Source organism: Silurus aristotelis, assembly GCF_946808225.1.
Source record: "Silurus aristotelis genome assembly, chromosome: 16".
Classification (NCBI taxonomy): Eukaryota; Metazoa; Chordata; class Actinopteri; order Siluriformes; family Siluridae; genus Silurus; species Silurus aristotelis.
This window is the reverse complement of record NC_139589.1, coordinates 2,711,477-2,727,797: the sequence shown is the minus strand read 5'-3', so window position 1 is coordinate 2,727,797 and position 16,321 is coordinate 2,711,477. Positions and strand designations below refer to the sequence as shown.

At 37.2% G+C, this 16,321-nt stretch overlaps 1 protein-coding gene across 1 annotated transcript in view; it reads left to right on the top strand.

Annotated features, from left to right (window-relative positions):
- Positions 1 to 5,462: 5,462 nt before the first annotated feature.
- The window catches only part of slc13a2 (solute carrier family 13 member 2), an 11,473-nt gene continuing 614 nt past the window's right edge, over positions 5,463 to 16,321 (top strand). The window contains exons 1-12 of the mRNA XM_083564488.1: positions 5,463 to 5,644; positions 7,056 to 7,184; positions 9,037 to 9,173; positions 9,697 to 9,914; positions 10,141 to 10,327; positions 10,975 to 11,097; positions 11,184 to 11,390; positions 12,638 to 12,762; positions 12,871 to 13,007; positions 14,606 to 14,767; positions 15,047 to 15,184; positions 16,161 to 16,321. The exon at positions 16,161 to 16,321 is cut by the window's right edge and continues 614 nt beyond it. Coding sequence (XP_083420614.1) covers positions 5,504 to 5,644; positions 7,056 to 7,184; positions 9,037 to 9,173; positions 9,697 to 9,914; positions 10,141 to 10,327; positions 10,975 to 11,097; positions 11,184 to 11,390; positions 12,638 to 12,762; positions 12,871 to 13,007; positions 14,606 to 14,767; positions 15,047 to 15,184; positions 16,161 to 16,289 — 1,833 coding nt within the window. The 5' untranslated portion in view covers positions 5,463 to 5,503 and the 3' untranslated portion in view covers positions 16,290 to 16,321. The remainder of the gene's footprint in view (positions 5,645 to 7,055; positions 7,185 to 9,036; positions 9,174 to 9,696; positions 9,915 to 10,140; positions 10,328 to 10,974; positions 11,098 to 11,183; positions 11,391 to 12,637; positions 12,763 to 12,870; positions 13,008 to 14,605; positions 14,768 to 15,046; positions 15,185 to 16,160) is intronic.

Below are 16,321 nucleotides of genomic sequence, written 5' to 3'. Positions count from 1 at the left end.
CTCTACGCAGATCAGATATTGGTTTCATTATGAGAAACATGAATGTGACGATTCCTTTGCTCGGAATAGACGTCAAATCCAAACAAACATTTGGCAGAAACGGATTCTTAGGATGCTTCATTTACATTTATATTTATGCCCTTTTACAGACACCCGCTTATCCAGAAAGAGTTAGAAAGTGCATTTAAGTCTCCATCAATAAATATATTCTAATGGTTCATTAGACTGATTATACCATCAGTCTAAAATACTGTTGGGTTGAAAATATTTAGAAATAAATTATTTTAAAAGTCCTAATGTAAGAATCTCTGAAAGAGGTTGGTCTTTAGACGTTGGTTTGAAGACTGCTGGCGACCCAGTTTTTGGACATCTTGGAGGCAGAACAGAGAATTGTCTAGAAGCATGTCTTCCTTGTACCCTGAGAGATGGTGGGACCAATCGACCAGTGATTGAGAATCAGGGGGAACATGGTGCTGTGTGGAGTGAGATAAACTCTGAGAGGTAGAGGGGCTTAGGTTTTGTAGGCAAGAATCAGTGTTTACAGGAAGCCAGTGGAGGGAGTGTAGCAGTAGGGTGGCGTTTGAGAACTTAGGGAGGTTGAAAACAAGTTATTCAACCACATTCTGGATCAGTTGCTGAAGTCTTTTAAAAGCAGACCTAACAGGAGTGAGGTGCAGTAGTCAAGATGACAAGGGACTGAGCAAGCACCTGAGCAGCCTGTGTGGACAGAAAATTACAAATTCTCCGAAGGTTGTAAAGGAGCAATCGACATGAATGTGCTAGAATGCCAATTTGAGAAGACAAGGACAGTTTCCATAATAAATAAGTGCCTCCACATAAGTTATGTAGGGTGCAAAAATAGATTTCTTGTACAGAACCATTATAAGAGGAAATGTCAAAAAACTTGACATGCATGAATTGTTCTGAAGGTTAAATCTTCAGAGAATCAGTATTTCAATTCAGTGTTTCAAGTCTAATTTTATAACAGTCAAGGAACAGGAACACAAAGGAAAAGAACAGACTGTACAGATGAGAGACAGCAGCCTTGATACTGCTGAAACACGTGATGGATCTGACCTTTCAACAGATTTTAACAAGTGTAACGTACCACCACATGATTATTACAGACACATGCGCACATCAGAGACACAAAACATAAAACTACTTCTGCTAATTCATAGGAAACTTTATATGCACCTTCATTACATCCTGCTTGGAGAACTGGAAGACTCAATTAGTTCAATCCTGTTTACAACATGCTCAGAATGCTGTTATTAGGATCCTGACAGGAACCAAGATCTTATCGCTTCTATTTTGCCATTACTTTACTGACTTCCTGGAAAGAAAATTTAAGATACTGTTTTTTTTGCTCTTAAAGTCTCCAATTTTAATAACATATTTTGATATCTTTGACCTTCTCCAGTGCAATACTACCTACTACCAAAAAAAACTAATGGACCTCTTTTTTCGCCTGACTTAAAAGAAAAAATATTCAGGCCTCATCTTTTCCTGGCTTCAGGCACTTACTGGCACTCAATATCAGGACCTAACCTTCTCTGGACACACTGATTAAATACCATTTCATTCTCACTTTTGAGTCTGGCTCATCTGTCTGTGCATTTTCTGTTATTTCAAGTGACCCCATTTACATGATCAACTGTTTTGCAAGACATGGAATTTGCCATAACATAGACTGTGAAAGCTTTGTCCAGAGAAACCCTTCTCTGAGACCACTAAGACCATCCTGGACCATCCAGGAGCGTCAGGGTTACTCTTAGACTCTTCCAAAAGCCCTTTAGAGGCTGGTTGCTCTCATGGTTTCTTCCTCATGCCATCTCAGGGAGTTTTTCACCACTGGCTTACTCCTTATTATCATTATATTTATAACATTTGGCAGCAACTTATCATGACTTATCATGTTTTTGAAGATTTCAAATCAGATTAAAATTCATGTGTAAATTAATAACGTGTTTCCTTCCAGACACATGAAGCCAGACATCTGCAATTTTTTTAAACTGTTGCTCATATTGTGTTACAGGTTACAATCGATCTATTTTTTTTCAATATACATCAACTGCAGATGTCAATGATAGCGCTGCTGTGATTGACAGAGCATAAGCGGTAGAGTCCCCTCACTGAGAAATCTCTGAAAACGTTGGGATCTATTTGGGCTTTTGACTATAATATACAATTTACATTGTATATTTATGGCATATGATCTCCTTCTGAGCAAATCCATGTTTATCCAGAGGCCTTGCTCAAGGGCCCAGGCATGGAACTTTGGTGGGGTTGGGACTCACAACCTTCAGATCCAAAGTCCAATGCCTTAACTACTAAGCTACCTCCCTGTTAAAACATTAAAACCTTGGCATTGATACAGTTATGTACAGTAAGTCAATGACTAGACTACAATACTTTGGCTTATAAAAGTCCTAATTTTTTTTTTTTATGTTTTCCCAGTTAATTTTTTTCCCTTACATATTACCTATTGTTAACGCCACTGCCATTTCTTTCGTAGTATCATGCTATACTGGGTCTCTTTATTAAAATGTTTTGGTTGTTTTAATAATTTTATTCATTCTGTTCCGTTTGCCAGTTGCATAACACCACAAGGGGACGAGTAGTTTCAGTTATTTGCTGATATGCTAATTCTAATGCTCATGTCCTTGCTCTTGGTTACTGAACAATTTTATTGTTCTCAATGATAAACTGGTTATTTGGGTCAGGTATGATAATGTTCTATGTCAGGCAGCATGAAAAAATCATTCCAAAAATGCTGCAAATGAGCTGCAAAAGTCCGAAACGCGACAGTGGCGTAACGGTGTGCTTCAAAGAAGAGCTATCGCAATAAGCGACACTGATAAGAAGAGATGATTACGCCTGGAATGTCTGCCTGAAAACATTACACCATTAGAGTGCTGAGACCAGCGTATATGAACTATCGGAAATGTTCGACTGATAAAATACCTCTACAAAGAAGCAAGCTCTCCATCCAAAAGTCATCAGCGTCATCCAATTTTACGTAATGTATGTATTACGGCACAGAGATTTGCTAACCCCAGTCTTGCCCAACATACCTTTTGTAAGGGATACATTAACACGACTTTCAAGCATTTGCCATACATCTCCAAGATGATTTCATGGCAAAATGCTTGAAAGAATCACTAGATCTTTAAAAAGCCTGTTGTGAATTGCACATGTAGACCATTGAGCAACTGTTGACCTTTACAGCATAATGTGCAAAAGTTTATAACCACCAGCATGATGAAAGAAGAGCAAACTTCACCTCCATGTCTCCAGCTGAATCAAAGAACACAGATTACAGTAATTGGATAGTTTCTGTAATATATATATATATATATATAAACTATTTTCACTGATTTAAACCACAAAAAATAAATCAGTTTGATTCAATGCAGAAAGAAGGACATGCAATGCCCAGTTGAAGTAGACACAACCTCTGGGTAATTGCTGAGAAAACTGGAACTTGACCTTGGCGAATGACGTCCCAATCAAAGATAGTGCGTCCTCATTGAATAATACAGAGACCTTCATGTTGTCGAGATAGCTTATCTTTACGAGTGAATATTTTCATTTCGTATGCCATTAAAATCTTTGCCTCTTTGCATAAGTATTCAAATCAAATCAAATACATTTCAAAGGATGAATTTTTCATTCATTTTTCATTTTTTTTTTACACCCATAGGTGTGAAGTTCTGAATTCAAGATCAAGGCAAACCTCCCTTCACGACACAGCAGAGCCTTTATCCATGGTGAAGAAGTACCTTGGGATCTTATGCTTCATGAGTAATGAATAACAGAGCGTTAGATTGACACAATGGCCCAGTGCCAGTGTTCCAGGTGCTGTCTGTGGTGGAGAACCAGAAGGGTGATGATTCTATCCTTATTCATTGTTATGAAAATTGGGTGAAAAAAAAATCAGTTGCAGGTACTAGGAATATATCCACTGCTCCTGAAAATGGAGAGGTGCCAGTAAAGGTGGTTCTGGCATCTGGTCAGCTTCTGGTTATGTTACACACTGGATGGGGAGACCTTGGGGTAGACCCTGGATACCCTGGAGATAATTCACTTTACATCTTAGGGGGTCCTGGAATTTTGTGAGTAGTGTGTGTGTGTAGAAAATGTCTGGAATGATCTACTGAACACACAATACCCTCAGGCAAATGAACAAATAAATGCCAAACCTGTACATTTCAAACAAACATAATAATGAAGAAAGAACGCTGCTGAAAAAAGATAGTCGAATTGTTTCCATAACATTTACACCATTTGGCGACTTACAATTATCTCATTTATACAACTGAACAGTTATAACTTAAGGGGCCTTGGTCATGGGCTCAGTTTAGTGGTGGTGGGATTTAATATGTATTGATATGTATACTACCTTCACTGACACAAGATATTTAATTCAATTTAATTTTAATACAATTAAATTTGATTTATACAGTCAATCCCAGATAATTCGGGTTCTCATTTGCAACCTTACTAACAGCAAGCTGCAGATTTTCTTCAAATACTCAGGAATCCGCAGCGGGACCGAATGTTCAGGACCGTTAGGAATAACATTTTAATCTGTGTTTTCAATACCAAATTTCATACAGTTTTTTAAAACAGATTGTTGTATTAAAGTGACCTGATGTCAAGATGAATGAAGGTACCATAGGTGCTGCGGGGGTGCGTCCAAAACTTTTGGAAATTTCGGAATTTTCTGATTCGTGGGGGTTACGTTCGAAGAATTCCGGGGGACTATGTATAGCGCTTTATACAGTGGACAATTGCCTATATTGTATTGTTTATTTCCTCTGAGTTAGTTCCTTATAAATGTTTATCCATGATGAGTGAGTCAGTGGCAATTGAAATCTTCCTCAGATGGTATATGGAAAAAACCTTGAGAGGAACCAGACTGCAGATGTGTTCATGCAAACTGCCCTGGGCCATTGTAGTAGACTTTTGATATTAATTACAAGGTAAAAAACAGGGAGTGAAGTGGATGTTCAGCGGGGAAGATTTTAGCCCACATTAGCCCTGTCGTGGTTGAGCACGTCTGTCTCTATTGTAAATCGAACTCAGATCACCAACAGAAGAAGCAAATTATTAGGACTTGCATGAAGCAAAAAAGCCTTATGCGTGTGATACGTGGATATAGAGGAAAGCACTTATATAAAAAAGTCACAGAAACACCTCCGACTCATACAGAAGTATAAAATTAGCTGTAAGCAGAAAATATATATAAAAAAAAAATATTAAACCATCAATGACATTGGCCTCCCCCTCCCCCCCCCGGAACCTCTGTACCACTTTCACGCAATCTTTCTTGTCCACCATCTCCCCCCTTTCGTCTTTCAGATTTCACACCAGCCCCTTTCTTGTTGAAGTTAATGTTTAATTTTTACCTGCCTGATAAGGTTTATATACACTTAATTTGTAATGATCCTGTTTTGTTCATTCCTCTCTGATCACTCAGTGTGCGTTTTTCAGCCGCATGAACAAAATGAATTTCTTCACCACGTTGACGAGAGAATTAAACAAAGTCGGTCGATGGCTATTGAAATACCGCAACTACTTGATCATCTACATCACACCTTTGCTGCTACTCCCTCTGCCGCTGCTAATCCCTTCTTCGGTAAGAAGATACCTGTGGGAATGTTGATCTGTGTGATGTAGAATATGTGTCGTGTAAAAAGATTTGAATTTTGTTCCTGATTCTCTAATTTCTTAGAGATTTTAACAGGGTAGAAGTTGGAGGAAACAGCATGATTAATAACAGTACAAACATTTGTGTGTGTGTGTGTGTGTGTGTGTGTGTGTAGGGCTACTAAAAAAATTGAAGAATTTATAGAGCTGTAATTCTATTGAGTATTTTATTTCTATGGCTGAATGGCAAATATTCTACACTACGAGTAGTGACCTATACAGGGTACATTAGGGTACAAGGCGATTATGCATTTTCATGCCTAGGTTTTGATTTAGGGGTTTATTGTGTGTAAACGGGGATGTGTTTTTGTATCATAGGAAGGACACAAGGGACAGATTTGATCTTGGGGACATCTGGCTGGTTCTCATTAGTTTTTTTTTTCTTTTCAGATTTCACAAAAAAAATTACTAATAAGAAGGTTGGAGTTAGATTAAGATTATCACAGGTGTGTGTGTGTGTGTGTGTGTGTGTGTGTGTACAGTACATTACTTTTCATTCAAAAAGTGCTTTTTTGTCTCGGAAATGCTCCAGTATTAATAATTATACTACTCCCATTGACACAAAATAAATAAATGGGGGCGAGTGGTATCTCAGTGGTTAACATGAACTTACAAGATCATGAGTTCATATGATTGTGAGCACCACCAAGCTGCCACTGCTGGGCCCCTGAGCAAGGCCCCATAACCTATAAACATCTGCTCAGATGTATAAATAAGATTATTGTAAGTTGGTCTGGAGAAAGTAAAATCTGATTGTTAAAATAACAAAAATGCGACAACTAAACTTTTCTGAATGAAGTCGTTTACAGAATTTGGCAGATGCACTTATCCAGAGTGATTTACAACTGATCAGTCGAGGGTTAAGGGCCTTGCTCAAGGGCCATTGGTAGCTTGATGGTGCTGGGATTTGAACTTGTGACCTTTCAATGCAGAGGCCAATGCCTTAACCACTGAGCTAACATCTCCAAAACCGTAACCATGACTTCAAATCCACTGCACTGAAGTAAACCACCAGCTGAATTTTAGTAGTTCAATAGAAAAGCTGAACAAAATCTAAAAAAAACTTCATGTTCTGCTCTTTATGGAATTGATGGAAACTATGAGAAAAGAATATCTAATCTAGACATGCTTTACACACACTCGTTTGAAGGTAAAAGTGCAGAAGAGCTACAGGTCATTTAAACACTCATTACTTTTTCTTGTAGCTCCTTGAAGACCATAAAGCACATTTTTTTCTGAGATAAACGCCAAATGATTAGCTGTTTTAACGTCCAGTCTGCAAGTTAGCCAAAAACTTACAATGTTTTTTTGAAAAATAATTTTACATTTTTTTTCTGCAGGAAGCTTATTGCGGCTTTGTCATCCTCCTGATGGCGATCTACTGGTGTACGGAGTGTATCCCACTGGCTATCACTGCACTGTTGCCAGTCATTCTCTTCCCTTTCCTGCGCATCATGGACTCTGAACAGGTAACTAACGAATCTTTGGTGATTTTTGTAAGACAAAAAGACAAGCAAATACATTAAAAAGCCTTGAGTCACTCATTCCCACAATGCCATTGCTAGAAATAAAACATCAAATATAGAATTGTGAAGTCAGTTAATTATCAACACCTCAACCCTCAGACACTGTTATTGTACTGTAAAGATTTTATTAGGTACAAAGGTGCTAGTAAAGTACAATAACACACATGGCCTTCCTTATTAGCGGGATTATGGCATGATCTCAAGTGGAAAATTAAATACATGCTATCTTAACATCTTTCAAGAGTCCATAAACTGGGTAGTAATAAAGTAAAAACAATAGCTTTATGGTTCAGCAAGAATGTTTACCTCTCATCTTTTTCAGATTTTTTATTATTTTTTTGCTGATTCATTAACATTCTTAAGCAATTTGCACACAGTCCATACATTTGTTTTATCCTTTGATTTTTTTTTTTAGCAAAGAAAATCAGTAAACATAGTTTTTATTTTGAACTCAACACGTAAACCAGCATTTAGAAACCAAAAAAGTATTGCATTTAAGTACCTATCATTCAGTAAACACATTGAATCAGCCCTGCTCAGTCTCCTCAGTTTATGAGAAATTTAGCCCACAGTCCTGTATTAGATCGATCGATTTGATGATGTTTAAAGACGGAGCTCTTTTAAGGTCCCTATTCAGGATCTCATCAGGGTTGAGGTCCAGACTTCCACTTGTCCTCTCAAACACCTTTATATTTTTTCTCTTATAAACAAAACCATTAAATTAGTGGAGGTTGTACTTCTTCCCTCTGCCTGTATTGCTCTGTTTGTTCATCCACCCATTTAATCCATTCAAATAGATTTGACTACAATCAATTTGTGTGACTTTTTATTACCAACGAAAATTCAATTTAGATTAATCATTCACTCTGACGATTTACACAGAATATTTCCTCAATCATTGGTTTTACAGTCTTTTCAAATAATGTAAATCAAATTAAAAAAATAAGTTTCTTTACTCCAAAAACCACCACAGAACCACATAAATCTGCTACATAGCTACAAGTAGGCTAACGGTGAACTAGCATGAGCATGAGAAAACTGAAAACACACCTAGCTTAAATGCATTGAACATCACAGTCAGATAGCTAACCTGGACCTATTAAAGCTAACCAATCGTTAGATTGGCTGATTATCATAATAAATAAATAAAAAAAAACAGTGTTAGCGTAGAGGTAGAAGCATAGACATCCTTTTAACAGATTAGTATGCTAGTAGCTATTGATGTGTGCTGTAAGCTATTGAATGGCACATGTACTTTATATACAGTATGAAGTCTTTGACTGTGGTGACTAGCAAAAGCAACAAAAATGCTTGCAGAGTCATACTTACTAGCTAGTCAATGTCAAAGGAGAAAAGATTTAGACATTTAGACATTTTTTTTCTGCAGAAAGCTTATTGTGGCTATGTCATCCTCCCCACTGCACTGTTGCCAGTCATTCTCTTCCCTTTTCAACACACCCTGAATGAATCTGGGATTAATTCCTGAGTATAAACCTCATCAGTCTGTTGCTAATACTGCTAATACCACCCTGTCATGCTCATCAACTCCTTTCACACATTAACTTGTAAATCTGTAGAATTGATGATTATACCGGAGTCAATCCTCTCACGCTCACCACCTCAAGCTGGCTGACTAACTATCTGAGTTGAACATCTGTGTCATGTAGCTAACAGCAACTTCAGAGCAGCACATGACTGCTAAATTCTCATACAAGGGCAACAACAGCAACAATAAAGACATAAAACAAACAACAGCATACATTATGACCTCTGAGCTGTTATATGTTTGTTCCAGGTGTGTGTGCTTTATCTGAAAGACACCAACATGCTGTTCATCGGGGGTTTGGTGGTGGCTATCGCGGTGGAACACTGGAACCTTCACAAGCGTATTGCCCTGAGTGTCCTGCTCTTAGTAGGTGTTCGACCTGCTCTGTAAGTCTGCATTAAGCACATGATAAAATTGTACACATCAAAAGATGTAGAGTCATGTGAAAAAGAAAGTGCACCCTTCTTCAAGTCTGTGTTTTTAGCTATCAGGGCATAAAAGACAGTTCTGTTGACTTTATTAACTACCACACAAGCAATTTGAGGGAACGGAAACGTCAACATTTCATTGTAAATTCAGAATGCAACATTCAACATTCATAAACCAGGTGGATAAACCTATTATTCTGTAATTTCAAAGATTCATCTTTAACAGTATCATAAGTTTTGTAGAAATTTGGCCCATTGTTCTATATAATATCGATCAATTCATTGATGTTTGAAAGCATATAATTCATGCACATCACTTTCAAGATCCCATTTCAGCATCTCAATATGTTAATCTCCAGACTTTATTGATGTTTTTTTCCTCATAAATAAAACCATTGATTTAAATGAGGCTGTACTGCAAACTCATGCTTGTATTTCTGTGTATGTTCATGTTTTCTTACCTTCCTCTATACTTCTTTAGGTTGATGTTTGGCTTCATGAGTGTAACCGCGTTCCTCTCGATGTGGATCAGTAACACGGCTACTACTGCCATGATGCTGCCCATAGCGCAGGCCATACTAGAGCAGCTCAGCAAAACAGAGGCTGAGAGAGACGAACGAGAACTGAGGGAAGGCCAAGACAACCAGGCTTTCGAGATGGTTGAAAACACCATGACCAAAATTCCCCTGGAAAACCAAAGTAACTCAATTACCAAACATGATGTTTGTGATCAATGTACTCTATCATGACTTTAATTTGGAGGTAGGCCTGTAGATAGAATAACTTGAGTTATCATTAGCAAGGACGATCATGATTTCACATTAAACTTTAAATTCAGCTCTCTTTCATTTGTGGAATTCAAATCAAGGGATATACAAACGATGACATCCAAATTTCACACGATCACTGTCTTGTATTCCACCAGTTGGGATCTCGTCTCCAGAGCACGTGCCGGATTTAGCAGCAGAGCATCGAAGGGAAGCTCGAGAAAAGAGATATCTGTCTCTGAATAAAGGGATGAGCTTGAGTGTGTGTTACTCTGCCAGCATTGGGGGCACAGCCACACTTACAGGCACCACACCAAACCTCATCCTCAAAGGCCAGATGGATAGGTAAAGTTCTTTAGCTTGATACCTCTCAGTGGACCTAATTCACTAATATTCTGTAAATCTGGAGAATTTGTTTAATTTACGACAGTTGTGAAGAATCAATTTAAGGCTGTTTTGTAAGGTAATAAAATGTAAATAGTTTCCAAATCTGGAGACGAGAGAATAGTTATAAAGCATGCAGAAAAAATTTATCAAATCTTAATTATTTTGTATTTCTTTGAACAATTATTTTTAATGAGCAAAGTATAATTTTTTTTCTTTGTCCATTATATTTAATCTCGTATCATTTGAATTTACAAACTTAGACAATGTATTTTTTTAATGATATGTTTACTTATATTTATATATATATTTTACTTATATATTTACATGCAATTTAATTTAATCAAAACGTTCATAAGAATTGGTTGATTATGCATTAAAAGGTTGAAAAATCTTAATCTAGTTAACAATGTTCGAGATGTTAAGATTTGTAATCAAAGTAAGTAAGTATGGTTTAGTGTCATTGTCATTGTGCAGCTCTCACGGGGCAATAAAGGCATTTAAACATAAAACACTTCAAAATAAAATAAATATAATAAGAATCAATGTATATAACAATATATTCAGAAGAAACCATATGAAGAAACCATATGTTGTCATGTTTTTAGCCTCTACGAAAATAACCCCAACGTGATCAACTTCGCCAGCTGGTTTGGCTTTGCGTTTCCCAACATGATGCTAATGTTGGCTTTGTCCTGGCTGTGGCTGCAGTTCATGTATCTGGGTTTTAAGTAAGTCATAAACCATAACAATCTAAAATGTAATGATTAATAGAGAACCTGAGATTTCTGAGTACTGAAATGTAATTTCCTTTCAGCTTTAAGAAGACGTTTGGCTGTGGGATGAAAAACGACAGTGACCGGGAGGCCTACATTGTGATGAAGCAAGAATACAAGAAACTGGGCAAGATGAAATTCGCAGAAGGAGCCGTGCTGGCAATTTTCGTGTTGTTGGTGGTGTTGTGGTTCAGCAGAGAGCCAGGATTCATGCCAGGCTGGGCTTCTTCTCTTAACCAAGCTGGACAGTAAGTGCAGAAGTGCTCTTTTTCAATTATCACATTTTGAGGAATATAGTGAAGACTTTGCCTTTATTCTATGTTTAGTAAGAGCAATTATTTACATAACCATCAATGTAGTCATACTTACTGCGGTTTGTAATTAAATCTACAGGCCAAAGAATAAAACATGCCACCAAGTGGTTGTGATGCGTCAATAAACACTCTAATATTTTCAGGGTTTTTCAGTGGTTTTAAACATGGAGGACAAAAAGTTAAAGTATATATAAATAAATAACAAGTAGAATTATTTAAATGCAAATATATAGGGATATACAGGTATAATTATATGTATAAGTACATAATTTGAAATAAATAAATGTATAATTAAATGACAAACAAACCAAATTAAAGGTGTGGAAATGCAAAAATAGCCCAAATATAGTCAATGCATGTAAATAAAATAAATGAAAAGCATTATAGCTATCTTTTATAATGTTCACCTTCTGTTTATAACTTTATTATTTTTCCTTTATTTATGCATTTGCTTATTGATATTTTATCCTCCACGCTCAATATTCTAAATGTCACAATTAATCCAGACTTAAATGCTGGCGATGTAAATGTGCATTAGATTAATCATGTTTAGCTCTCTAATGGTTAAGCATGTGGATTTAATATATATATCAAAGATATACATGTGTATGTATGTATATATATATATATTTTTTTGTTTTTTTTTTGGTTTTTTTTGTTCCTTGAATTCATCCCTCATTCCCAACTGTTTTTTTTTGTTGTTGTTGTTTTTTTTTTTGTTTTTTTTTTTACAAAGATCTGCTTCCTGAATGTACTCTGTCCATCATGCTAAGTAAAATGACTAACAGCATCCAGAGCAACTTACAATGGAGTAGTTGATAATTAGTGGTCTTTCTCTAGAGATCAGCTTGGTGGTATTGATGGAATTGGGTTCTAATGGCCAATGCCTGAGTTTAGCTAACCACTGAGCTACCACTGAGCTATCAGATGCCACGACAGCTTGGTACACTTGGAGCTTAAACCATTAGTGTTGTCTATTTACTACAGGTTATTTGAACAAATATGAAATGATGAGTTGCACCTATGAATTGTGTTAAGGAATGGATCTGAATGGATTTGAAGCCAGAAGCTTCAGCCAGTTCAGTGCCTTATTCACATTCTGAATTTCTCCATTGCACTTATATTTCTATGTCTAATTTAAAGTTCATAATCCTAATAACAATCACATGTCTTTCTCACAGGTATGTTACCGATGGCACGGTAGCCATTTCTATAGCCACTTTGTTCTTCCTCATCCCATCTAAATTGCCATTTAGAAGCTTTGGCTTGGGCCATAAGGATGATGAGCAGGCAGGAACAGGAGAAGGTAAAAATATATTGTTGCAGGGTTTTTTGAAATTTTATTAGCACTCAGCTGTAAAGGTAACTTAAACTCCTGAAATAAATGGTTTGAAAAATGTTTTTTTTTTGTCAGGAGAAAATCAATTGCTGCCAAAGAAGAAGTCTAAAGCTCTCCCAGCTCTGCTTAACTGGAAGGTGGTGCATGAGCGAATGCCCTGGAATGTTGTGCTGCTCCTGGGAGGTGGATATGCACTGGCAGAGGGCAGTAAGGTAATAAAAACAAACCTAAATGTTAACCTTAACAAATGATTCAGAGTCCACATTACTGCAGTGGATATACACTATATGGACAAAAGTATTGGGAAATCAGATTTTTCCAGCCAAGATTTTCCTATAAACTTGGAGGACCACAAATGTGTAGGATGTCTTTAGATGTTGTAGCATCAAATTTTCCCTTTATTTGAACATAGAGAGACAAACCTGTTCCAGCATGACAATGCCTCTGTGCACAAAGCCAGCTCCATGAAGAGCTGCTTTCCATGGATTGAAGTGGAAGATCTCCTGTTCTAGAGCTACAGTATAAACCCAAATGAAGATCTTTAGGATGAATGTGAACATGGACTGCACCCCTTCCCTCCTCACATCACCTACAACAATACCTTACTTTACTAACACCCTTGTGGCTCACTGAATCTCACACATATTTCCACAAAATCTACTGGAACATCTTTCCAGAAGAGTTGAGGTTATTATAACAGCAAATTGGGACCAAATAATGGGATGTTGAGAAAGCATACACCAATCTTATGCTCTGCTGTTCACATGTTATTGTCTATAGCCTATGAAGCTTTTGTGTAAGCTGTAAGTTCTGATACATTGATAAATGATCATATTATGCCCACATTTCATGTCCCAACATTTACCAAATATTTAATAGTTAAGGCATTGGACTTTTTGGACCCGAAAATCGTGAGTTTAAATCCAAGCCGCACCAAGCTGCAACTCATGGGCCCCTGAGAAAGGCCCTTAATCCCATATCTGTTTAGATGAAAGAGATGTCTGAGATAAATATAAGTGGCTTTGTATAACCCCCAAATGGCATTAATGAATATTATATGGGAGAGTGGTAGCCCAGTGGTAAAATGTTGGACTTTTGGTCAGAAGGTCATGAATTAAAATTCCACCACCACCAAGCTGATCTCTGCTGGGCCCTTGAGCAAGGCCCTTAACTGCTCAGTTGTATAAATTAAATAATTCTAAATCTCTTTGGATAAGGGTTTCTGCCAAATGCTATAAAATATAAATGCGTCGTATTAAAAAAATATTTAACTTTTTCCTTTAAATTTCTTCCCAATGTGGTCTCCAAAGGAATCAATTTCCACCGAACATCCAGCTGTTGAATGATTGGGTGAAGGATAACAAGTTCTTCCTTTGAATTATGGAAGGCCAAATAAAAACAAAACCAATTTCCCTGCTTCTTAAACTAATGCTCCTGCTGCATCACAGTGCAGCGAAACAGTCTCAGGGGGAACGTTATCTGCCATCTTCCACATCCGTGAGCTCCCTCGTGATTAGCTAGCGCTGCTGAGGTTGACAACGTGGAGATAACCTGCTCCTCCAAGCCAGACAATTGCAAAATATGAATGCAAAATAAACGTTTGCATTCGAACTTGTGAATATTCTTCCGTTTTGCTATGCAAAAGCCAAACTGCCACATTATTCACCTTTGCACAAAGTGTTCCTTCCCAGTCTAGATGTGATCGAGAATTTAAAATACGATATGACATTTCACTTCACTGATGGTCTTCATTTGTTGTTACACATTGTTACTGACCCTGCAAATTTTTTTTGGTTGTCCTTGTCTAAAGGTTTCCAAACTGTCAAATTGGCTGGGTGCAACTCTTGCGCCCCTTGAGTCCATCCCTCCATTTGCCATCTCGCTCCTGCTCTGCCTGGTGGTGGGAATGTTCACTGAGTGCTCCAGCAACACGGCCACAACAACACTCTTCCTCCCCATTCTCGCTACTATGGTAAGAACATAACAAACAGTGGCACCACAGAACTAAACATTCAAACCTGACCACCGACCAGATACAGTATATACTCTCCAAAAGCAGTGATTCTACAGGTCTGGGGTCTGTAAGGCACAGCCAGGTTCCAGATGGTGAAATATTATTCTATTTATTTTTCTGTTCTTCTAGTTGTTCTCCTGTTTGAATGTTCAGTGAGATTGTTGAGAAATTTGCTGTACATTATCATATACCAGATCGCTGAAATGCACGAAACTGACAATGTATTGTGTTCCCCAGGCCGAAACGATCAAACTCCATCCCTTGTATGTGATGCTGCCCTGCACCATCAGTGCCTCCCTGGCCTTCATGCTGCCGGTGGCCACTCCTCCCAACGCCATTGCTTTCTCATACGGCACCCTCAAAGTCATTGACATGGTAAAGGATTCTTTACACTATATAACATGATTAGCATTGATCCTTATTATTACAAATGAGTGGAGGTTGACCGAGAGCTATACAGATAGCTAGGTTGGATTGGGCTTGTCGATGCCTGATTAATCAAACAATAGTTTCTAGAATGGATACTGGATTAAAAAAAAAAAAACGATCACTCCATGAAAAATAGGACTTAACTTTATTATTAAATTATTATTATTATTATTATTATTATTATTATTATTATTATTATTATTATTATTATTATTTGTGATTATTGAATCACAAATAAAAGTAAATAAATGCATTCAAACTGAAACAAAAAGTAACACTACAAAAAAATAAGTAAAAAAGTTAAGAATCAGAATGTCAGACATTAGAAAGTTCTTAAGGGCAAACGTTTGTAGACACCTGGCCATGGGCTTTTTAAACATCCCATTCCATATTTGATCCCAATATGATGTTATAATTTCCTCCACTCTTCTGGGAAGATGTTTCACTAGATTTTGTGGAGATTTGTGCCCATTCAGCCACATGGATGTGTGTTAGTAAAGTCAGGTATGGAGGTGAGATGAGATGAGATGAGATGAGGAGGCCTGGGGTGCAGTCAACAGGAAGAATTCATCCCAGAGTTATGGTTTAGAGATCTATAGCAGGAGATCTTTCTTTATGGAGCTGGCTTTGTGCAAACAGTTTGGGGAAGAACCACATATGAAAAAAATGGAAAAGTCTGGTGTCCCAATATTCGTTTATATACCTGTCCATATAATGTAAATAATGCTCAATATAGAAATAATCAAATTGAGATTTAAAATGTACAATTGTTATTACTCTTCCAAAGATTCACTTTAATATATAATGAATTATGTATATTCTTCTCCAAACAAATGATTTTCACCATTTTTTTTTTTTTTTTGTAATCAGTCATTCTTATTTTGCTGGCATCAAAATAATTGTGTTTCTGCTCTTCCCGAAGGCGAAGGCTGGCTTCGTGCTAAATATCATTGGCATCCTGTGCATCAACTTGGCAATTAACACATGGGGAACGGCCATGTTTGATCTCAACACCTTCCCCTCATGGATCAATACAACTAAAACACCATGAAAGAAGATTCCTGAAGAGCAAAAGAACGACGA